Here is a 24,158-nt window from a genome sequence, read left to right as displayed (position 1 = left end):
CTGCTCCAAACCCCATCCAGCCTGGCCTGGGGCACTGCCAGGGATCCAGGGGCAGCCCCAGCTGCTCTGGGCACCCCACCCTCACAGAGAATTCCTTCCCAACATCCCATCCATCCCATCCATCCCTGCCCTCTGGCAGTGGGAAGCCAAAAAAAACCTTGGGGTTTCGTTCCCGTGCCTATGGCTCTGCAAGGGCCCTAAGTCACCGACCAGCTGCTCCCCCAAATCCTGCTTTACCCCTGGAGCTCATCCCAAAACCTGTGCCAGGGCAGGCTGCTGGCATGGAAGCGCTTCTGGCTGCTGTGAAAAATGCATTCTACACGGCTCTACGCAGACAGTTACTATATGTATTATGTTATATTGATTATTGATTATTGTTATATTGATTGGTGCCTGTATTAACATTTTAATAGTATGGTAAATGTAGTTTTGGAGTTAAAATGAAGCTTTAGTAGTTAAAATAGAAACTATCTATGTGGGGTTTTTTTAAAGGAGTGACAAACTCGCTTCGAGGTAACAGTAACAGAACACCTAAATCTTCCAGACAAGAAGAATTTAGGGTTTTCCTATCAGAAGAAGCTAATTTCTTCAGGCCTTGCTCAGACTCGAAGACGCCGTGGGGATTAAAGGAAGCAGTTGAAATATAACAAGAGTTTCTTGTTTTAAATAGAATGTATGCATAACCATGAAGTAATTATGAATATGCAACAGTGTATGGTTTTAAAGGTTATTCCTTTGTTCACAAGGCATGCTTTTTGTGACTTAGTGTCCAAGAGCATCCCGACGTCCGTAATTCTTTGCTATTTATTGTCTTGTAATTGTCCTAACTCTAAATTTTATTACTCTTAATAGTATTACTATTTTTTGATAACCATTTTATTATTATTAATCTTCTAAAATTTTAAAAACCAAGTGATTGGCGTTCTTTACAGCTGCTGTCACTGCCGGGGAGGGATCAGACACCTTCTCCTCATGCTCTGCCTCAGAGTGGAACTAGTCTGGCTGAAACCTGGAAGGTTTGGTGTCCTGGAATCCCAGACTGATTTGGGCTGGAAGGGACTTTAGATCCCATCCCATCCCACCCCCTGCCATGGGCAGGGACACCTTCTCCTGTCCCAGGCTGCTCCAAGCCCTGTCCAGCCTGGCCTTGAAAACCTCCAGGATGGCACAGCCCACAAAATAAAAAGCGTTTGTAATTTCAATCTGCTTAATGATTTTGAGGAGCAAAGAATTAAAAGTATTGGTGATCAGCTTATTGGCGGAAAACCACAATGGATCGTTCCAAACCACACCTCAGAGGGTGAATGAAGGAAATTTCTTTTTTCCTCTAATTTTCTCTCTCCGGTCATTGTGAAGGCAAAAAACGAACCGTGATACAAATGTACCAAATGGTTGGCTGTCTCTGTCAGGTAATTAATATGTGTGAATATTCATTAAAGCTGGCTTTGGTCTGGATTATGCGCACTGCTTTTCATCCTTAGTGGGGTGAAGTGTTTTTTCTTCTGTAACGTGCACATCACTTTTATATTGGCACCTGCTCCTCTCTCCCTTTGTAGCTGGCAGTGCTGTAACTTCCTGGTGGAGACAAAACAGCCCGTGACACGCTGGGGACCTTGCATGTGTTTTACTATTTTTAATAATAAAAATTTGGATCTGATCTTGATCTGCCAGCCCCTCAGGGCTGGGGGGGCTGCACGCCGAGCCCCCCTGGTTCAGAGTGGGGCAGGGAGCACTGCCAGCCCCGTGTCCCTCCAGTGCCACTGTGTGACTGTGAAAAATGACCAGATAACACTGGCTTTTGCATTTACATATTAGATTTTGCATGTTGTTAGGGATTATAAGTGAATTATTATTCGTATTAAATTAATTTATTATGAAATTGAATTAATCAATTCAATTAATATATTATAAATATTATAAACACTATTATAAACAATATTATAAATAATGTTATACATATTATTATAACTGGTAAAAAGTACCAGTTATAACTCTTTTTATCTGCTTGTTATATAATAATTGCTATAATATAATCTTGTTATAATATAGTCTATCAGCTGAAGCATGCACTGTGTTGCTCATAGAAATAGCAGTGAAATTAATATAATATCTATGTATCACTTATGGAAATAATGTGATTAATGTATTGTTCTGTATGTGAAAAGGCTTTTGTATGACTAAAAGCAGTGTAAGGCCATCCACTGACCAACCTGTCCAAGTGATAACCGTGACACAAACCAGAGCAATTAGAGAATACCATGTCAAATTTAATTTAATTTAATGCCGAATCCTTATCAGAGGATGAGAAACAGCAGGATGGAGACACAGGAGGAAGTAAAACACATTGACCTGACGCCCAGGATGTCATGCAGATAAGCCAGAGTGTGAAGAAGCCAAACAAAGGAGTTCCCAAACCGTCTGAAAGTCCCCAAGAATGTTTGAATAATGCATGAAACACATGAATATGCATGAGCCTCAGCGGTGAAACCCGTGTTCTTGGGCTGTTGGCCAGGAGGACCCCAGCGCTGGAAACACTGTGCTTCTTTTAGCATGTAAGAAATAGGCTTGTAGAAAATATTTAAACCTGATAGAAGGATTAAATAGTATGTATTTGCATATACATTTTAAGGTCAAAAATATTAATTTACAAATGTTATTGAATAGGATAGGTATTGTTAAGACAGAAATAGAAATAAGTTTTAAGGAACGGCCTTACAAAAAAAAAAATTAAGTACTGTAGAAAAATAGAACTAGGAAAGATACATTGTAATAAGGCACACAAAAAGTAATTTTAAATGATTAGCTTTAAAACATTTACAGTATGGTCTGGCAAAAACTGATCGGCCAAGAAATGCTTATAGTGTATGATATAGTGTAATTAAGAAATATACACTATCATATGTATCATGTACTATCATATAATATCATAGGTATATTATATACATACATATAATAATATACATATATTATATTATATATTACATATATATACCCACATATACATATAATATTCTATATTACCTATATATTACATATATAATATTATATTCGTAATATATACACCTATGTAGTATATATACATTTATATACATACTGGGATGATGTATTACATTACATTATATATTACATATTAATATATGCATATTAATGTATATATGTATATATGTATACATATATATGTGTATTATGTATACATGTAATGTAGTGTAATGTAATGTAATGTATTGAAATATAATGTAATGTATTGTATTGTAATATAATATAATGTAATATAATGTAATATAATGTAATGTAATGTAATAATATAATATAATATAATATAATGTAATATAATGTAATATAATGTAATATAATGTAATATAATGTAATATAATGTAATGTAATAATAAATATAATATAATATAATATAATATAATATAATATAATATAATATAATATAATATAATATAATATAATATAATATAATATAATATAATATAATATAATATATACGATATTATATTATATGATATAACATAATATAACATGATATGATATGATATAATATGATATAACATGATATAACATGATATAACATAATATGATACCACATAATTGATATTATATGATATAACATGATATAACATGTATATTATAGTGTAACTAAGAAATAACGAGCTTCTGATTGTCGTAGCGTGAATTGTGACATCTGCCTTATCTCACCCCTCGAACGAAACTAAAAATCGAACGGAAGCTTTTGAAACGCCTCCGAGTCGAAATCATTTGCTGAATCCCGCAGACGGAACGATTCCAGCGGTGGGACCGAGGAGCGGGAGGCCCGCACCGTGCCCCGGTGACGCGGGCGCTGCCCGCGCTCCGTGCGGCTCCGCGCGTCGCCGCCGGGGCCGCGCCCCGGGCGGGGCGGCGCGGTGCGAGCGGGGCGGCCCCGGCGGAGCGGAGATGGCGGCGCGGGTCGTGCTGCTGGCGCTGCTGGCGCTGCCCGCCGCGCTGCCCCGCGGCGCCGAGCGGCGCTGCTTCTGCCAGGTGGGCACGGCGTGGATGCGGGGTGGAGGCTGGGCTGGCCGCGGGAGGAGAGGGGTCCCGATGGGTTCGGTGGGCAGCTCCGGGGCGCTCAGCGGGGGAAAGGGAGCGGAGCTGCCGGGAGAGTGCGGAGGAGGGCTCGGAGATGCTCCGAGGGCTGCAGGAGCTTTCCTGTGTGGAAAGGCTGGGAGAGCTGGGGGTGCTCACCTGGAGAAGGCTCCAGAGAGAGCTCAGAGTTCCTTGCAGGGCCTGAAGGGGCTCCAGGAGAGCTGGAGAGGGACTGGGGACAAGGGATGGAGGGACAGGACACAGGGAATGGCTCCCACTGCCATAGGACAGGGATGGATGGGAGATTGGGAAGGAATTCCTGTCTGGGAGGGTGGTGAGGCCCTGGCACAGGGTGCCCAGAGAAGCTGTGGCTGCCCCTGGATCCCTGGCAGTGCTCAAGGCCAGGTTGGACACTGGGGCTTGGAACACCCTGGGATAGAAGAAGGTGTCCCTGCCATGGCAGGGGTGGGACTGGATGAGCTTTGAAGTCCTTTCTAACCCAAACCATTCTGGGATTCTGTGGTTCTCTTCCATCTTAACTGTATCCTCTCCCTGCTCCCATCAGTAGAGGGAAGTGCTCTGACTTTTTGAGCATTTCTTCCCCAGCTACCCAGCTGCCTCTCCTGGGATGTTTCAGGGATATCATTGCTCTCCCTGGCAGCTGCTTCATCCCCTCTCCTGCCTTGCTGTTCTCCCAGCTCTGCTGTCCAGGAGAGAGCATGGCTGCAGCAGGCTGCTGCCACCCTGCCCTGCCATGCCCAGTTGGGAGCTGGGCTGCTCTGCTCCCTAAAACTCTTCCAGGGTTAATTCCTCTTGTTGTGTGCCACTGTGCACTCAGTGCAGCTTCTGTTGAGGTACAGAAATGAGAGACCTGGGTACAGTCGACCGAGCATCTGGATTTAAGGAAGAAATCACTCTGCAGTTCCTTCTGACACCACTTTGCACAAGCCAAGTGGCTGCCCCTGGATCCCTGGCAGTGTCCAAGGCCAGGTTGGACAGGGCTTGGAGCAGCCTGGGACAGTGGGAGGTGTCCCTACCCATGGCAGGGGGTGACATAAGATAGTTTTTGAGGTCCCTTACAACGTGAATAATTCCTGTGATAAGCACTTTTGCAAGATCAAGGAGTGAAGATGTCTCAATGTCTTTAGTCCTTTATTTTGTTGCCTTTAAAAACAGGAAGCTTTTATAAAGGCTACTCTTGCTGTATTAAATTTCTAGCCCTTAAATGTGGGTCAGGAATTGAGAGTGGAGAAAGAAAACAAATGGAATTACACTCTTGGCTTTGGCTTTGCCTTCTGGGGTGGCTCTTGACACTTTCAGCATCCTGTGGAAATGGCAAATAAAAGCTCTGCTGATAAAAAATTGAAAAACATACATTGAGACTCTGGATCTCTGCAGTGTTTTTCCTCGCAGCTTCCTGTAAGCAGAGGAGTTTTGAATGTTGAGTCAGGAGTGTGGAATGGGATAAGGAGCTGTAACCACTAACAGAACTGGCATTCTGGCATGGCAGTGACTGGCAGGCTCTTTTCCTTGGGCTGGAGGAGCTGCCCTGGTGCTCTGTGCACTGCTGGGTTGTTGCAACACACTTTTCATTCTCTGGAGCAGCCTGGTTTTCCCTACAAATGTTTAGGGCAGGATTTTTTATTACCTTTAGGAAAAGGTGCCATGTAGGGCAGCATTTCTCAGCCTCTCTAACCACCAAACCTTTTAAATCACACCCGAGGGCTGCCTCATCTTTTGGTTAAAAATAATCTGCTGATCTCCTTGTGCAGAGCTGGTCTGGTGGTTTTTATTTGCCACCAAAGAAAATGTAGGGCCAGCCTTAAATGATCTGGTTTGCCCTCCTTTGTTTAGCTCCTTGAAGGCCTGGGCCAGCTCTTGGTTTCCTGCTGTGAACCATCTCCTGCTGTCTCATGAGATGAAGAAGCCTCATTGTGAGTGACTGGAAGAGCTCTGACTTGTCTGCCAGCCTGTGCTGGGACAGGTGACAAGGGCCGCTTTTGGGAGTGCTGCTCCAGCAATATTCCAAGTGCTGACTTCAGCAGGCTGTGATTCTGGAAAGGGTGTTGCACTCCTGTCTGCCTGCACCCAGGGCAATGCCTCACCTGCTTTTTGTCACTGTTATTTTACCTCCCTTCCTTAGAGACCAAGCAGCCCTGAAACTTTTATTAGAAACATCCATCTGTTGCTACAAACACTCGTGTTTCAAATACTGTTTTCTGCTTCCCAGCCTCTGATTAACATTCCAGTATCAAAGTCCCCTCAAATTTTACAGGCAGCTCATCCCCCCCTCGAGATACTCCTGTTTGCATCACAGCTTTAGTCAGCTGTGGACGTCTTCTGTATATTCCTGGTAATTATTGCTCATTTGCTGTTTACAGGCTGATGCAGCTGCATTAAGGATGTGCTGCAGGTGTTTGGCAGACGGGGATTTTGGGAAGGTTTCCGGTCTGGCAGAGGGCTGGTTCCCTTTGGGAATGTTTCTGTGGGCAGGATGCTGTCATTAGGGGTGAGTCTGGCCATGGAGAGTTTCCTCCTTGGGACCTGGGCAGGTTTTCAGGTTGTCATTGAGTTCCTGTGGACCGGTGTTCCCTGGGCAGCCTCCGGGGCAGGAATTCATTCCTAGCACAGTTCCCATTTCTCTGGGAAAGAGGAACTCTTCTCTCTTCAGGAGGAGCTTCCAGGTGGAGAGAAGAAGGTCTTTGGAGGTACATTTTGCCCCTCTGCTCTGCTCTGGTGAGATCCCTCCTGGAATACAGTGTCCTTGCAGACAGGAGGGACATGGAGCTGTTGGAGTGAGTCTAGAGGAGGCCACCAAGGTGATCAGAGCAGCTTTCCTGTGAGGAAAGGCTGGGAGAGTTGGGGTTGTTCAGCCCTGAAAAGAGAAGACTTCAGGGTGGCCTAATTGTGACCTTCCTGTACCTGGAGGGAGATGACAGGAAAGATGGGGAGAGAGGATTCACAAGGGATGGAGGAGCAGGACACAGGGAATGGCTTCCCACTGCCAGAGAGCAGGGATGGATGGGAGATTGGGAAGGAATTCTTGCCTGTGAGGGCGGGAAGGCACAGAGTGCCCAGAGCAGCTGTGGCTGTCCCTGGATCCCTGGAAGTGTTCCAGGCCAGGTTGGATGGGGTTTGGAGCACCCTGGGATGGTGAAAGGTGTCCCTGCCATGGCAGGGGTGGGACTGGATGGTCTTAGGCTCCCTTCCAACCCAAACCATTCTGGGATGCTGTGACAGCCCTTCAGGCCCTGTGGTTTGACCCCATCCTGAGGGTCCCACGTGAGATTCGCTTCTGTGTGAGTTCTGGAAAACCTAGTCCTTGTTTTCTGGGCAGAAGATGGGGATAAAGCACCTGGAATGGCAGATAATGCTTCCAGGGCAGGTGCAGCAATGACTGTCCTCAGCTGGCTGCCAGCAACTTGCTCCAAGTGCACTGGCAAGGATGAAAGGGAAATAATCTCATAGAACCATAGAATATCCTGAGTTGGAAGGGACCCACAAGGATCGTGGAAGTCCAACTCCTTTGTGCCAGGAGACTTCTGCCTGGGGAACAGGGAAGACATCACCATCAGCCTGGGACTTGTCCAGAAGAGCAGGCAGTGCCAGGGAAGTTGGTACAGGCTAAACCCAGCACCTCAGCCTTGTGGCATTCCCTTCCCTGTGCCCTGTTGTGGCTGTAGGGGGAGATGCAGGGAAAAGTTCTCCTTTCCTGCCTGGCTGTGGTGTGGGACACAGCGAGAAGAAATCCCAAAATCCACTGCTCCGGGGATGTTCCTGTGACACTCAGGGCAGCAGAAAGAGGTGGGAAGAGGAGGCTGGCATGGAGAAGAAGGAGGCTGAAGCAGAGGCCAAGCCCAGGGATTGCAGAGTCCCTGCTGCTGGTGTTCCCAGCACACGAGGTGGAGGCTGGGTTTTGGGATTGCAGCATTTCACCCTGGGAGCTTACTCAGCTCCTGCCGCTCCGTCCCGGCGCTCCCTTGCCTCTCTTCCCAGTGGGACAGCCCAGCCCTGCCCCTCAGCCTCCTGCCAGCTTCTCACACCCAGGGCAGGTGGAGCAAAACCCCTCAGCTGGGTGATGCATGGTGCCAGCGAGCTCGTGGCACGTGTTGGGGACTGGATCCATCCCTGGTTTGTCTCAAGCAGCTGCTCTCCTTGGCACAGGCCGAGGATGTAGGTAAATATTTTGTTTGTGGGGTGGGAGGAAGTGTTTTAAGGTACCACCCACTGGAGGGCACGTTCATACAGAGCTCAGCTGCTCTGGCAGCAGGAGGTGAAGTCCCAAACCAAGTGAGGAATGAAAAATGGGTTCTGGGGTGGTCATGGAGCTAGAGGGAAGCTCTGAAATGAGGACAAGTCCTGCCAAATGATCTGACACTGCCACTTCCCTGAGTCTTAGGTTCTGGGGTGGTCATGGAGCTAGAGGGAAGCTCTGAAATGAGGACAAGTCCTGCCAAATGATCTGACACTGCCACTTCCCTGAGTCTTGAAGTGCCTCAGCTTCAAGCTGTTTGCTGGGGGCATCACTGGGACTTTCACCAGGGCTCTGAGGAGCCTCAGCTCTGGATGTTCTTGGTGCTGCTTCTCTTCTGTGCTCCTTTGGCTGTGAGCTTTGCTAGTTTGGGCACACACAGTCTGGGGAAATTGCCCATTTCTGCCCAGTCTGACCGAAATCCTTGGAGGAAGAAAGATTGAGCTGCTGTGGAGTTTTCCCAGCACCTTTCCCTTTGCCCCTTGCCCCCACAGGTGTGTTCAGGGTGACCCTGAGGCTGATCCCACCGATAAACTGGTATTTGGAGATCTCCAAAGCACAACCCCCATCCAGTCCTAAGGATTTTGGGATCATCCGCAGTGCTTCCCTGGTGGGGTGAAGCACAGACAACAGCTCCTGGTGGAAGAAGTAGTACAGTGATATTATCATCCACCTTAAGGCATTTATTTCCAGCTCCTCTTGCACTGTTGTCCTGTTTTCTGACATCTTTTCCTACTACTAGAAGAAGACAAAAGTTAGGTTACAAGCTTGCAGGTGAAGCCCCAAGCTCAGATCTTTCAGGGTGTAACTTTCATGTCTTGGGTATGGTTTCATGCAGTGTTCAGCCTGCAAACTGGATGATTTAATTGCAAACTGGATGATTTAATTGCAAACTGGATGATTTAATTGCAGGGTATGCAAACCAAATAAAATTAAGTCCACGTGAGCTGCTGTCATCTCTTTTGGCTTGACAAGAAGAAAAGTGATGTTAGTTTTGCATCTCTGGATTATATTCAGGATGAGGTTGGTTCTGGCTTGAATTGGTCACCAGACATAATAAAACCAGACCTGGCCTAAGTGGTGCTTCCAGTGGGGGCGTTGATGGGAGCTCCAATGTTCCCACTTTTACAGGGATATTCCTTTGCAGTGACATCTTTGTCAAGCATGGATAGAGAGAGCAGCTGAAGATTGTCCCCAGATCTTTTTTTGGGTCACATTTAGAACCAACCTTTAAGCTTCCTGCCTTGAAGGATGCCAAGATTTCAGGAAATAAAAATGTGGTTGGTTGGTGGCTTGCTGTGTTTTGTTGTTTTGATGTGTTTTTTGTTTTTTTTGTTTTTTTTTTTTTTAATGTATATATAAATTTGCAACAGCTTTAAATTGGGTAACTGGATTAGCAAATTGCTACTGTTTGTTTTTACAAGGGTGATTCAGGTTACTGGAAATCTTAAATTACTGTTAATCTTCATTACTGTGCAAAATGCAGGACAGAATTCAGTAAATGTGTGAGGGTGACACACTGAGCTTCAGTGTAAACACTTAAAATATGAGTGAGCCTCCAAATCATGCTGCCTCAACAAAATAGAGTTGTTCCAGTGGGGTAGGGAATTCTGGCTATTTTTTCCCCCACCTCCCCTTTCATGTGACTCTGTGCTCCATTTCTGCCATCCTCCTCTCAGCTCCATTTCCCTGGTGGTAAATATAATTTTATTTAAGTTGTTGTGTAGCTCTTGCTGAATTGTGAGGAGCAGCTGAGGGAGCTGGGAAGGGGCTGGAGCCCCAGGAGAGGCTGAGGGAGCTGGGAAGGGGCTCAGCCTGGAGAAAAGGAGGCTCAGGGGGGACCTTGTGGCTCTGCACAGCTCCTGACAGGAGGGGACAGCCGGGGGGGTCGGGTTCTGCTCCAGGGAACAGGGACAGGACAAGGGGAAATGGCCTCAAGTTGTGCCAGGGGAGGTTTAGATTGGATATTAGGGAAAATTCCTTCCTGGGAAGGGTTGTCCAGCCCTGGCACAGCTGCCCAGGACCGTGCTGGGTTTACCATCCCTGGAGGGATTCAAAACCTCTGTGGATGTGGCACCTGGGGACATGGTCAGTGCTGGGGGCATGGTTGAACTCGGTGATCTTTTCTAACCTGAATGATTCCAGGATTCTCTGATTTCCCCAGGGACTCGCTGAGGGTGTGGGGGAAGCAAAACTACTTCTGTGTTGAGCAACTTTGTCATCTGCCAGTAATGGATGTGTCAGGAAACCACAGCTGAATTTGTACTACTTCTTTCTTTGTTTGGTTTTGGTTTTTGTTTTTTTTTTTTTTCCTTCAGGGCTTGCACAAAGCCTGTTGAGCTTTTCTGGATGATGCAAGAAGGATCCATCAGATGTAGAACAGATGTTTTCGTGCCAAATGGCTCTCTGAGGCCAGCAGAGGGATGGCTGCAGTTAATCACAGAATCATGGAATGCTTTGAGTTGGAAAGGACCTTAAATCCCATCCCATCCACCCCCTGCCATGGGCAGGGACACCTTGGACACTGTCCCAGGCTGTCGAAGCCCTGTCCAGCCTGGCCTTGGACACTTCCAGGGATCCAGGGGCAGCCACAGCTGCTCTGGGCACTCTGTGCCAGGGCCTCCCCACCCTCAGAGCCAGGAATTCCTTCCCAGTCTCCCATCCATCCCTGCCCTCTGGCAGTGGGAAGCCATTCCCTGTGTCCTGTCCCTCCACCCTTTGTAAATCCTCTCTCCCCATCTTTCCTGTCAGCTCCCTCAGGTACTGGGAGGCTGCAGTTGTTCAGCCTGGAGCCTTCTCTTCTCCAGGCTGAGCAATCCCAGCTCTCCCAGCCTTTCCTGAGAGCAGAGCTGCTCCATCCCTCTGATCCCATTGCTGTGGTTCTGACCAAACCAAAGCACTGCTGACTGACCACAAGGACTTTCTTTGGGGCTGGCATTGTTGCCTAGCTGGTCCCATGTGCAAACTGCAGCTCTCAGCTCCCTGTTACCCTGCAGGAATGGCTTCCTGAGGCTCATCCAGGAGGGAGCCTGAGCTGGCAGCCCATGGCTCACTGCAGCCATATCCATTCTGCTTAAACTTAGGGAAAAGAAAAGAAAATGCTGAATTATTCTATTGTCTGCAGTGTTAGAAAAGTGCAGTGTTAAAAAAGGCCGAGCTGTTTATATTTGATTTCTTATTTTTGATGTTGTTGATTGTGATTTTATTGTTTTTTTCTCCCCCAGGTTACTGGTTATTTAGATGACTGCACCTGTGATGTAGAAACCATCGATGCCTTCAACAACTACAAACTTTTTCCTAGACTGAATGAACTCCTGGGAAGTGACTATTTTAGATACTACAAGGTCATTTTCTCCTACAGGAATTGTATTTATTTGTGTGCTGCTGTGTTTTTTTAATCTCCTGTGAACTTATTGATGATCTTTTTAAAATCACACACCTGCATTTTGACCCTGATCCTTTAAGGGTGCAGTCAGTCAGTTGGACCCTTCTGTTGTGAGGAGAATCTTAGTAAGATGCAGTGTACTCTCAAGAGGATTTCAAAGATATTTTCTTATCTATTTTCCCTCTTAAGCAGCACATTAATGAGAGGACTTGCTTTGGCGAGCTGTGATTTAAAGATGCTGGTGACCAGTGATCCATAATGAGAGGATTTCACATGGAAAACCTGCATTAGTTCCAGGTTCATTGATGGCTGTTGCTGCCAGACATTCCATGGGTTGGATTCCATGAGGTGGATTCTGCTCCCATTCAGTCACATTCCCTTTATGCCCCTCTCTTCCAAACCCACCACATCTTGTTAAATGTCAATTGTTTTGGGAGAATGATACTTGATACCAACTCACAGAAGAGAATAATTGGGATTTGTTAAAGAAGCTCATGTCCTTTCCCCTTCCAGGGCGGGGATTTGTAACAGAAATACTGAGATTGGTTTGAATGAAGCCTAGAATCCTGGAATTCCAGAATGGTCCTTGCCATGGGCAGGGACACCTTCCACTATCCCAGGTGGCTCCAAGCCCTGTCCAGCCTGGCCTTGGGCACTGCCAGGGATCCAGGGGCAGCCACAGCTGCTCTGGGCACCCTGTGCCAGGGCCTCACCACCCTCCCAGACAGGAATTCCTTCCCAATCTCCCATCCATCCCTGCCCTCTGGCAGTGGGAGCCATTCCCTGTGTCCTGTCCCTCCATCCCTTGTCCCCAGTCCCTCTCCAGCTCTCCTGGAGCCCCTTCAGGCCCTGCAAGGGGCTCTGAGCTCTCCCTGGAGCCTTCTCCTCTCCAGGTGAGCACCCCCAGCTCTCCCAGCCTGGCTTCAGAGCAGAGGGAGCTCTGGCCCTCAGAACATTTTGGAATTATGGAAATGTCTGGGTGGGAAAGCACCAGCAGAAAGATCCAAGCAAGGATTCAAAGGAGAAGCTGTGCTGATAACAAGGTTATGAGTGATGTTATCAGTCTGGGTCACCAAGGAGTTGCTGGTGTGGGAACAAACAAGTGCAGAACATGGATTTCTCTTGGAAAACTGGGGAGTGGAAGGTTGCCTTGGCTGCATGGGGGAGATGTGTTACTGAACAGGGTGATGTGTTATTTGCAGGTAAACCTACAGAAACCTTGTCCCTTTTGGGAGGACAACAGTCACTGTGGAATGAGAGATTGTGCTGTTCAGCCCTGCCCCTCTGTAAGTACCAAATCCATTCTTTTAGATATATTTGTTTTTATTTAACTTCTGTAGACTAAGAGGAAACAGCAGACAAGTGACAGAATCTTGTTATTTTAGTTAAAGCAAAGCTGTGGCCCTGATGGATTCCTTCATGGCCATAAGAAAGGCCAAAATACTGAATTCTGAAATTTCAAGACAGGCTGGGGTTTTAACAGCCAAAGCCTTCTCCTGGTCCTTTGTTTATTTTTCCATTAGTAAGTAGTTTTTAGACCAAAAGCATTATTGTTTTTGTGTTAATTGACAGAATTTGACCCCGTTGCCCATGAGCTGCACTGTGATTTAGTTTTGGCTGATGAATTTGACTCAGAGCTTTCCAGCCCTCTTCTTGTGGGAGAAATTGCTCTTTCAGCATCCTGTTTCCAAGGGCACTCTTGTCCCTGTATCCTGGACAAAAGGGTTTTGTTCCCTCAGCTGTAAGAAAACACCCTGACTGCAGATGTCAGAGAGAAGGGGGTGAGAAGGTGGGGGAATCACAGCTTGGTGGCTGGTGGCCCCTTTGGGGACATTTCATGTTTTGGTGTTGACAGCCAGCACAGACTGTCTTACTCCCTCACTCTTGGGTTCTAAAATGGAATTATGATTTTTTTTTCACCTCAAAATAACCCCAAATGTCATTTAAATACTTTTTCTTCCTTAAAAAAAAAAATCTATTTTTGGTTGTGATTATGAGTAATGTGATGGAGTTATGTTACAATTACCTAAGTTTTAGCTGAAAGTTGTTCTTATTTTAAGAACTGACTGTCCCTGCTGTTCTTAATTATTTTGATTTGGGTCCATTTCATCCTGAAATCAATAAAAATAACTCTTGTTGCTTAATTTTTCTCTTTGCCATCACAGTATTTGCTCCTGTAGCAGTGGCTCTATTGCCTTCCTACTCCTGGAGAAAATGGAAGTTGAGGAGAATTTTGGGGCTGGTTGTGTGGGGCTGGTATTCCACGATGGGATGGTCAGAGGGAAGTTTGGAATGTCATGTGTCAGGGGCTGGTAGATGCAACATCTGAGGAGGCACCTGGGCTCGTGCCAGGAAGGTGATGCCAGACCTGGAGTGACCAGAGGCAGCTCCAGCTCCTCTGGAGTTTGTTTGGCTTCCCCAAATTCCTGCTTGGATAAGCAAAGCATAACCTGATGTAGCAGCTGTGGAAAGCTGCAGACCTTTGGAGAAGAGGAATCTTGCAACAAAAAAAAATCAAAATAAACCACTAGGAATGTTGCTTCCCCTTGGTCTGGGGAGGATTGAGGAGTTGGATGTGTTGCAGGCTGGGCTGAGTGCTGTGGTCACCTTCTCAGCTCTGGAAGCTGTGGTGACACCCCAAACCTTTCCCAAAGATGGGGCTGACAGGTCTCATCGGCCCCACATGTGGCACATGCTTTGTTTTGTCTTTTTCAGGATGAAGTCCCTGATGGAATCAGAGCTGGAAGTTACAAGGTGGGTGTGGCTGAGCACAAAAGGATGAGGTTGATTTTGTGGTCCGGTATTGCGCCATAGAAGTGACAAGGTGGAAAAGACCTGTGAGATCACTGAGTCCAGCTGTCAGCCCACCAGCCCCGTGTTCATCACTAACCTGTGTCCTCCAGTACCACATCCACGTGGGTTTTGATCACTTCCAGGGATGGGAACTCTACCACTACCATGGGCAGCTCCTTCTAAAGCCTGGCTACCCTTTCCAGGAAGAAATTTTCCCTAATATTCAACCTGAGCTCCCCTGGCCCAGCCTGGGGCCGTTCCCTCTCCTCCTGTCCCTGTTCCCTGGAGCACAGCCCAATCCCCCTGGCTGTCCCCTCCTGTCAGGAGCTGTGCAGAGCCACAAGGTCCCCCCTGAGCCTCCTTTTCTCCAGGCTGAGCCCCTTCCCAGCCCCCTCAGCCTCTCCTGGGGCTTCAGCCCCTTCCCAGCTCCGTTCCCTTCTCTGGACACGCTCCAGCCCCTCAATGCCTTTCTTGTCATGAAGGCCCCAAAACTGCCCCCAGGCTTTGAGCATGGCTCAATAATTGTCAGGATGTTCTTTAGGCTTGAATTTTTCCTCTCTTCAAGTGCTTGGAGAGCACAGAGCCTCTGAGGTGGCTGTGCTGGAGCCAGGTACTCCTGGCATCTCTCCAGGTGTCAGCAGGCACACAAAGCTCCCAAGGCAGTGCCAGAGGCTGCCCCGAGTCCCTGCGAGGCTCGCCAGCGTTGCACAAACCTTTGGATACCTGCAGACATCCTGTGCCAACACAGGGGGGCTGAATTGTGAAAGGCTTTCTGGGGCTTAACCTGTGTGTTCTGGTTTGAAAACAAAACCAGTGCGAGACTCCATGTCAGAAATACAATTTATTAGGAAAAGTGAAAAAGAAAACAAAATGCATGCAATAATACTAAAGAAAAAAACCACTGACAGAGTCAGAATACAACCTGACAGCCTTTTTGGTCAGGGTGTTGGTAGCAGTCCAAATTGGAATGGCTGCAGTCCTCCTGGAAATCCAGCAGAAAAGGCTGAGTCTGGTGTCCCAAAAACCCAGATTATATCCAGGTAGGAATGCTTGGCTCCTCCCTCAGGGCGGAGCATCCCCCAGTGGGATGCTGTAACTTTTATCAGTCAGGCAGGGACATTCAGTAGCCCATTATCAGCAGGTGTCTCCCCAGCGGGAGAATTGGTTGTGGAAGAGATAAGGAAAACTGCCCACTTAACAGAAGACAACTGCCATACAGATGGCAAATGGAATACATCTTGTCTTGCAATCTGGGACGCTGTGTTAATTGTGCATTGAAGGCTAAATTAAAACACAAAAGTTTTCCTTTTTAATCCTCATCCCTCCTCACCTCTTTGCTTTCCAACTCAGTACTCAGAAGAGGCCAATAACCTGGCTGAGGAATGTGAAGAAGCCAAGAGGCTGGGAGCTGTTGATGACTCTTTGAGGTTTGACTTCTTTTGCCATGATCCTTCCTTGCCTTGAAGGAAAACTGGGATCAGAGCCCTCTCTGAGAGTTTTCCCCCACGTTTTTTGCAGCAAGGAAACACGGCAGGCAGTGCTGCAGTGGGCACAGCACGACGACTCCTCGGACAGCTTCTGTGAGGCTGATGGTATGGGCATCTGGGAGGGCTGCCAAGGCTTGCCATGGGATTTAAGCACTTCTGCAGAACTTTAAATCATGGAATAGTTTGGGTTGGAAGCTTAAAGCCCATCTTATTCCACCCCCTGCCATGGGCAGGGACACCTTCCACTGTCCCAGGTTGCTCCAAGCCCTGTTCAGCCTGGCCTTGGACACTTCCAGGGATCCAGGGACAGCCACAGCTCATTCCTGGCCTGCCCACCCTCATTCCTTCCCACTATCCCATCTAACCCTGCCCTCTGGCAGTGGGAAGCCATTCCCTGTGTCCTGTCCCTGCAGTTCCTGAGTGAGAGCTCCCCTCCCACTTCATGCAGCCTCTTCAGATCCTGGAATGTTGCTGTGAGGGCTCCACACAAGCTCCTCTTCTCCAGGCCGGACAGCCCCAATTCCAGGCCAAAGTGTAATATTTCATCAGAACAGCATTTCTGCTCCTTTCCACCCCCCTGACCTCAGTATTTTGAAAACAATACACAAATATTTCTGATAAAGCTTCCTTGCTGCTCCGGGCCTTGCTGTGTTTAGCAGGGTGGGGCAGAGGTGGTGGATCAGCCTTGGAAAATGTCCTTTTCCCTGGGAAAATCGTTGTCCCTGAGCAGCACTGTGCCCCACAGACATCCATTCTCCTGATGCTGAGTACGTGGATTTGCTCCTGAACCCAGAACGTTACACTGGCTACAAGGGGCCGGATGCCTGGAAAATTTGGAACAGTATTTATGAAGAAAACTGCTTCAAGTAGGTGCTTTGGGGGACCAGTTCCACAAGCCTGAGGGTGCTGACTTGTGCAGAGGGGCAGAAATGAGTCCTCATCCTCCTGTCTTTGCTCCAGTGCCTGTGTAGGGTGGGATACACCAGGGACAAGTCATGTGGCTGTCCCAGAAGAAGACACTTGAGTTTTCCTGCCTGTTTTTTCTAAAAAAACAAGAAGAAAGCACCACCCAAAGCCACATTTTGCTCTATCCTTTCCCTTCCTGAGCAAAGCTGAAGCATGGAAGTGGTTTTTAGATCCCCTCAGGCTGTTTGACTGCAGAAGGAGCTACTTCTGCTCTGCTCCGTTTGTGCACACAAGAGACAGTAACTTATTTACATCTCTTATTTAAATGATTCTTTTCTCCCCTCCTAGGCCTCAGAATGTAAAAAGACCTTTGGCATCTGGCAGAGGTGAGTCATTTATTTATCTCACTAAGTGGGTTAGTAATGAACTGATCCCAGCTCCACGAGCAGTAAATGTTCTCTGGGCTCCTTCTCCTGCTGGATCAGAAATATCTTGTAGCTCTTGACCACGTGTAGAATTTTGTGGCATCTGGAAGTGGGTTTTTCTAGCATCCATTGTGGAAAAAGAATGTCTGATCTTCCAGTCCTGGAAAAAAAGGTGAGTTTTGGAGGGACTGGGAGCAGGGCTGACCCCTGAGCTCTCCCTGGGTCCCTGGTGTCTGAACTTGGCAGTGCCAAACCACCTGTGATGGATGGAAATGAGAACCTGGCTGGGATCCTCCATGGGAACCACCCAGGAGGAGCAGCTCTGCCCTAGAGCCAAGGCCAGGCAGTGTCAATGAAAGCAGGGAAGGGGTTTGGAGACACGAGAACATCATCAACCTCCAGCAGCACCCTCTGCCACCATCTCCTCAGTTCCCCCTAAATTATGGAGGTGTTCATCCCCCTCCTGTGACCCTGGTGTGAAGGAGTGGCTCTTCTCCTGCTGAAGGAGATGTGTGCAACGTCCCTGCAAATATCAGGTTTTACTTCCTTTGCAAATATTGATCCCTCCTGCACTGGTCAGGTTACTCAGCACCGTTGCTCATCCGGTGTCCTCAGTGCTGCACTTGGGGTTTCTGTGTTAAGAACATCCCCAAACCTCCCTGGAGAGGATCCTTCTCTTGTCAGAGCAGATGAACAGAGCAGTGCTTGTGCTTTGGAGCTTAATTTTGGTCGTGTGTAATGTTTTTATCCTCTTTTTGTCTCTCTCCCTCCACCACTTGTGCTTTTTTCCCCCCAGGAGATGACGGAGGTGAGTGGCACTGTTTGTTTTTACTGATAACAGAAACAAGTGGGGTGTCCTTATCCTGCTGCCACAGGCTGTGCCATTAGATAATGCACCTGGCTAGCAAAATTATTCATCAGGCAAACCAGGAATTAGGGTCATGGCATCATAGAAATCCTGAGTAGGATCACAAGGATCAGAGTCCCAACTCCTGTCCCTGCACAGACACCCCAACAATCCCACCCTGGGATCCTTGGGAGTGGTGTCCAAACACTCCTGGCAACCCTGGGGCCGTGCCCATTCCCTGGGGAGCCTGGGCAGTGCCCAGCACCCTCTTGGGGAGGAACCTTTCCTGAAATCCAACCTAAACCTCCCTGGCACAGCTCCAGCCCTTCCCTGGGTCCTGTCCCTGCTCAGCAGAGTGAAGAGGAGATCCCTGTGAGCTCCCTGTCCCAGCCCATCCTCATGTGAAGGGCTTAAAAAGTCCACCAGCACTTTTTTAACAGCACAAGTCCAGTCTGAAGGCAGTCACTCAAGTGTGAGAGGCCTTTGGGAGCAGGAATTGTCCTGGGGTTTTTTCAGTGCCTATTACTGGGAAAGCTTTGAACAGACTCATAAGGAGCTGTAGAAGCTGGGTGCCCAACTCTCTCAGGCCCTGGGAAGGGCGGTTCCCTGGAGTTCTCCATTCCCCACAGCATCTCCTTGTCTCCAAACCATCCCCAAATCCTGATCTCCAGATCACTTCCATGCACAGAGCAGGGACAGTGAAACCCTGACCTGTGGGATTCTACACACTCGCTTGCACTTTGTGGTTTTTTGGTTGGTTGGTTTGTTTGTTTTATAGAAATATCCCTCTCCCCACTCTGCCCAGAAGAGGAAAGCAATCCCTGATCCTTGTTTTTCCAGCACTGGGCTGTTCTGCCCCCCCAGCCCCCTGGGGAAAAGCCCACGTGCTGTTTTGAGCTGCTGCCATGCCGTGTTAGAGGAGCATCAGTCACAAGGGTGGGCAGGAGAACTCTTTTCATGCTCTTTTAATGCTCCTTTCCCAATTTCTGCAAACTGGAGTGGGCAGAGTGTCCTCTGGGGCCAGCCTGGAGGTGGATTCAAGGCGTCAGGCTTGGGCTGTACCCTCACTGATGTGTGTTCCTTTCTTTCCAGGGCACACGTTTTACAAGTGGCTCAAAGGTAAGCCTTGCTCTGAGCGTGGTTGCCCTCCTGGGATGGACAGGAGATGGGAAACGCTGGGATTAGTGGCCACTCTCAGTGGGATTAGATTCCTGCCTCACAGCCAGGAGGGCTGAAAATCCAGTGGGTGCTTTCAGTGTCTTAAACTGCCCTTTTCTTTGCAGGGGTCTGTGTGGAGAAAAGAGCTTTCTACAGGCTCATCTCTGGTCTCCACGCCAGCATCAACATCCACCTGAGTGCCAGGTACCTCCTGCAAGGTAAATCCTCCTTCCTGCCCCAGCTTTCCTGCCTCACTCCAACCTGACACTTCCATGGCTCTGCTAAATGCTGCTTGGAGCCTGTTCCAGCAGGACTCAGGCCAATTTGTGCTCTTCCAGCACCCAGCTGGTGTAACAGGGGTAGGGATGCAGGTGCCACACGCCTCCAGGTCTGACAGGGGCTGGGCCAGGTTCTGTACCAGCAAAAATTCCCCCTGTTCTTCCTCCAAGGTTATTTTGGAGTGGGTTTCTAGCTGTGGGTCGAGGCTGTCCCTTCCCAGCCTGGTTTTATGATGGTCAGGCCAGCAATGACCTCACCTGGACGGGGAAATGCTCGGCTGGGCTTTCCCAAGGCCATTGATCCATTTCCACTTCCATTTCCACTTCCCATGCTTTGGTCCATAAATAGCTGTCTGAGGAATCCCAATTTCAACCCTGGGCTTGCAAACCAAGGTGATAGCTGTTGGAATTTGGGCAAGCCATTTAGATTTAACTAAATAATTGTATTTAAGTGTCTACAGCCCACTTGGACCTCACCTGGGTGGGAGTCAGGCCAGGTTGGAGTTGGGAGATGGGAAAATGTGGGAAACATCACAGGCAGGAGATGAGCTGGGGCTGCAGCATCAGCTTGGTATGACTTTTATATCTTCCACCATGTATTTTGTAGAATAATCTTAAATATATGGTAAAATGAGCAACAGAAATACTCTTTGTGGGCTTGAAAATGGAAAACAGAGGCCAGTTTCATCCATTCTTGTTTTTCCATATCATCAGGAATTCTCCTAAGGTGTCCCTGTTTGTTAGGAAGTTTCAGGAATTACCTGAAAAAAGTCTGCAGGAGTTTTGGGTTTGCTGGGGTTTGAACTGAGATACAATCATGCCTCCCTTGAACAATTTTCAGGCAAAATTTCTTCACTGGAAGGGTTGTCAGGCATTGGAAGGGGCTTCCCAGGGAGGTGGTGGGATCACCATCCCTGGAGGCTCAAGGAATGACTGGATGTGGCACCCAGAGGTTGGACTCAGTCACAGGTTGATCTTGGAGAGGTCTTTTCCAGCCTCAGAGATTCCGTGGTTTTGGGTCAGTGACTTGGAAAAGCTGGGATCTGCCTGCCTGGAATCCCATTTCACCATTTCCCTGGAGGGAGGAGGTGAACCAGAACCAAACCCCTCACCTCATGCCTCTGGGGTTTGTTTCTGTCTCAGATTCGTGGTCGGAGAAGAAATGGGGCCCCAACGTCACGGAGTTCCAGCAGAGGTTTGATGAAGTCCTCACCAGTGGGGAAGGGCCCAGAAGACTCAAAAACCTCTATTTTCTCTACCTGATTGAGCTGAGGGCCCTCTCCAAAGTGCTGCCCTTCTTTGAGCGCCCGGGTTTCCAGCTGTACACCGGCAATAAAAGCCAGGATGCAGAGATGAAACACCTGCTGCTGGAAATTCTCCATCTGGCCAAGTAATTGCACTCAGTGCCCGGGGACAGTGGCTCTGCCACCATCTCTGAGTGTGCTTAACTTGACATGTAAAGCTCCTAGAAAAGCAGGTTCTGGGTTCTTCCTGGCGTGAGTTGTGCTGTAGAATCAGAGAAACATGGAATGTTTGGGTTTGGGTTGGTTTGGGTTGGAAAAGACCTTTTTAAAGGTCATCTAGTCCAGCCCCCTTGCCATGAGCAGGGACATGAAACCAGTAGTGTAGTTTTTCTGGGAGCACATTAATAATATCTGCATGCAAATTGCAGAATTGGGGTAATTAGTCCCACAGTTTAATTAGTCCCACAGTTTAATAGTCTCGGCTGCCGTTTGGACTTAGCAGAATCGAATTTAATAACTGCCTACGTGTCAGCCCTAAAATTGGCTACCTGTGTGACTCATCTGTGGGATACCAGGCCTGGCTTCGTGTTTGCAACTAGAAAAACATCCTAAATATCTTGGTAACAGAGGTTTGGGCTGGGTTGGATGGAGTTTGGAGTAAAAGGAATGGAAGATACTGGAACCAGACAGAAACGGGTGTCTCCTGAAGTGATCAGTGTTTGATTTATCTCATCACCCTCCTGTGCTCCTGTCTGTCAGCACTGGAATTGCTTAAAAGCCATCAAGAAATAGCTGGAAATGTCTCCAAGATGAGATGCCAGGTCAAATTGGAAGAGAAAATACAGTCAAATACAAATTGGAATAAAATCAATACGAATTTGAAGAGAAAATAGAAGGGTGGTTTAGGTTGGAAGGGACCTTAAATCATCTAATTCCATTCCTTGGGATTGGATGTCAGATTAAAACACCTCCAGTGGCTCCCACCTCTGTTTATGCCCACTCCTGACTGCTGCCATACAACCAAGGAGGGCAGAAGTCAAACTCTCATCATTCCCTTCCAGGTCCTTCCCGCTGCATTTCGATGAAAACTCCTTCTTTGCAGGGAATAAAGAGGAAGCTGCTAAACTGAAGGTAATTTCTGCCAAGGACCCCACTGCAGGAGGCTTTTCCTACCTCAGTCCCACTGAATTCCAGGATTAATTCAGATTAATACCCGGAAGGAGCCCTAATTAGTGCACAACCATGACCAACATGAATGTCTTTTCCCCCAGGAGGAATTTAGGCTTCACTTTAAGAATATTTCCAAGATCATGGACTGTGTTGGCTGCTTCAAGTGTCGGCTGTGGGGGAAGTTGCAGGTGAGGTTTGTCAGCAATATTTGGGAGCTCTGGGGCTGGGACTGGTCCTTGGATACCAAACAGCTCCTGGATACAGCTCAGGGCTGCTGATTCCTCACCTGTGCAGGCAGCAGGAAGCAGCTGATTGCAGCTTGCTCAGCCTGGGAAACTGGGATAAGCCAAGAGAGGGGAGGGGCTGCAGAGCCTGGGTTGAATCAAAGCTTTCCTTGTTTAGAGGATGTTGCCCAGGTGGAGGGAGGTTTGAATGCTGCTGTTCAAGGATCTTCTTTGATCCCTGCACAGACACAGGGCTTGGGCACAGCGCTGAAGATCCTCTTCTCGGAGAACCTCATCGAGAAGATTCCTGAGACTGGCCCTTCCTATGGATTCCAGCTGACCAGACAAGAAATTGTGGCCTTGTTTAATGCCTTTGGAAGGTGGGTTTGACACTTTCCCCTCTACTTTTGCATCAGCTGCTGTGTTACATCCAGTCTGAGCTCTAATTTCAGTCGGTTCTCAGCAGCTTTGGTGGGGACTCTTGCTCTGGTCATAGTCTGATACCAGGTGTTGGTATGGAGTACAACAGTTGGAATGAATTAAAATATTCTTTGTACTCTGCATTTCTGTAAGGAATGCAAGGAAGCATTTATGCTAAGACACAAAGAATTCCATCATTTTTAAGGGACTGTGTGACTCTGCCCTTGGAGCACATTGTCCCAGGCAAGGGCTGCTGTCCTTAGGCCTCTCCCCCAGTTCATTCCCAGATCATGATGGCATTTAACAGGAATCCATCAGTCCAGCCTCTCTGGATGGGGAGTTTTTGTCAGAAAAGGAGGATAACGAGGCCTTTAGGAGGGGACTTCAGGACACTCTGGTTATACATGAGCTCTTTGTGATGTTGAGAGACCAGGAGTTTCTGGCAAACAGCTTTTTCCAAGGATGAGTTCCTTAACATCTTATTCCACTGTGATTCCCAGTGTTTGCTTTAAAAAGAGGCAGGGGAATAGTGAAGGGCCTGGTTGTAACCTCAGCCTAATTTAGCTGGAATTCCAAATCTTCTCTTCCCAAGAGCTGCTGGAAGCTTTGCTGGATACAGCCCCTTTCTCCCAGATTTTAAATAATTCACTACATGAATGTTGCTGTAACATTTCCCTTTTGCTTTCCTTGCACACAGGGTTTCAACCAGCGTGAAAGAACTGGAAAACTTTAGGAATATCTTAAAAAACATGAGATGAATTCAGTGGAGAAAGAGAGATTTGAGGACAAACACCATCATTCAACCACTCTGACTTAAAAACTTGGAAACCACTTGCTGGGCCTCCTGTCTGTAACCTGCTGAGGAGATATTTTGTACAAGGGGAAAAAAAAAGCTATTTTTTTGTATAAAAGTGGGGGCTATATGTAAATTTTATTTTATATTTTGGAAGATCATTTGGAATAACTCTTTGAAATATTGCTGTGCTACTTGGATTGATCAGACCCATGGCCTTGCCTTTGGAAGCTGGAGGTAGGGCAAGAACTGTGCCATTGAATAAATCTGGGGGCAATTCCTTGTCTGCTCCATCATTCCAACCAGCCCCTCACTCACAGTCTGCCTACACCAACTTCCTGCTGCATACAAAAAACAACTTCAAGGGATTGTAGGAGCTGCTGCTGTCCCAAGGTGAATTCCTCTTGTGGGAACAGGCAGTTCCTGGTGCTCCTTGCACCCACAGGGATGGAGCCAGCCCTGACTGCACCCTCCAACATCCAACAGGGACAAAGGCCAGGCTGGGGTGTGGGCAGAGCTGCTGGAAAACAGCCCCTCCAAGCTGTGTGGAACCCCTCTGCTTTCCACCCTCAGATGTGGGAAGAGCAGGAGAGGCAGTGTGTGCTCCAGCAGAGCTGCTGCTTTTTGGCTCAAGGCCGTGCAGATGTGGATAAACCTGGGAAAGGAATAAAGGAATCTCCAGGTCTGGAGGTGCTGCTGGGGCTGGGG

General features: G+C 47.7%; 1 protein-coding gene across 2 annotated transcripts; it reads left to right on the top strand.

The window, feature by feature from the left end:
- Positions 1–1,336: 1,336 nt before the first annotated feature.
- ERO1A (endoplasmic reticulum oxidoreductase 1 alpha) lies at positions 1,337–23,730 on the top strand. Of its 2 annotated transcripts, XM_068192065.1 has the most exons (16): positions 3,940–4,023; positions 11,545–11,664; positions 12,908–12,991; positions 14,421–14,459; positions 15,849–15,925; positions 16,017–16,090; positions 16,731–16,851; positions 17,240–17,277; positions 18,113–18,124; positions 19,256–19,282; positions 19,447–19,539; positions 20,743–20,989; positions 21,905–21,974; positions 22,115–22,201; positions 22,484–22,617; positions 23,355–23,730. In XM_068192065.1, exons 1-16 carry the CDS (start codon positions 3,940–3,942, stop codon positions 23,413–23,415), a joined length of 1,368 nt encoding a protein of 455 aa, XP_068048166.1. In that variant the 3' UTR covers positions 23,416–23,730. The 2 variants fall into 2 exon arrangements, with proteins under 2 accessions (XP_068048167.1, XP_068048166.1); XM_068192066.1 differs by lacking the exons at positions 3,940–4,023; positions 18,113–18,124 and adding an exon at positions 1,337–1,409.
- Positions 23,731–24,158: the final 428 nt, after the last annotated feature.

Source organism: Anomalospiza imberbis, chromosome 6 (assembly GCF_031753505.1).
Source record: "Anomalospiza imberbis isolate Cuckoo-Finch-1a 21T00152 chromosome 6, ASM3175350v1, whole genome shotgun sequence".
NCBI lineage: Eukaryota > Metazoa > Chordata > Aves > Passeriformes > Viduidae > Anomalospiza > Anomalospiza imberbis.
The sequence above is the reverse complement of the archived record's forward strand: the minus strand, read 5'-3'. Positions and strand labels throughout refer to the sequence as shown.

Excerpts from the sequence above, each read along its gene's own strand:
- ERO1A (XM_068192065.1), top strand. The coding sequence starts at position 3,940 with ATGGCGGCGCGGGTCGTGCTGCTGGCGCTGCTGGCGCTGCCCGCCGCG. Across the intron at positions 15,926-16,016 it reads GCTGTTGATGACTCTTTGAG|CAAGGAAACACGGCAGGCAG; the intron begins GTTTGACTTCTT and ends CGTTTTTTGCAG. Across the intron at positions 20,990-21,904 it reads GAAATTCTCCATCTGGCCAA|GTCCTTCCCGCTGCATTTCG; the intron begins GTAATTGCACTC and ends ATTCCCTTCCAG.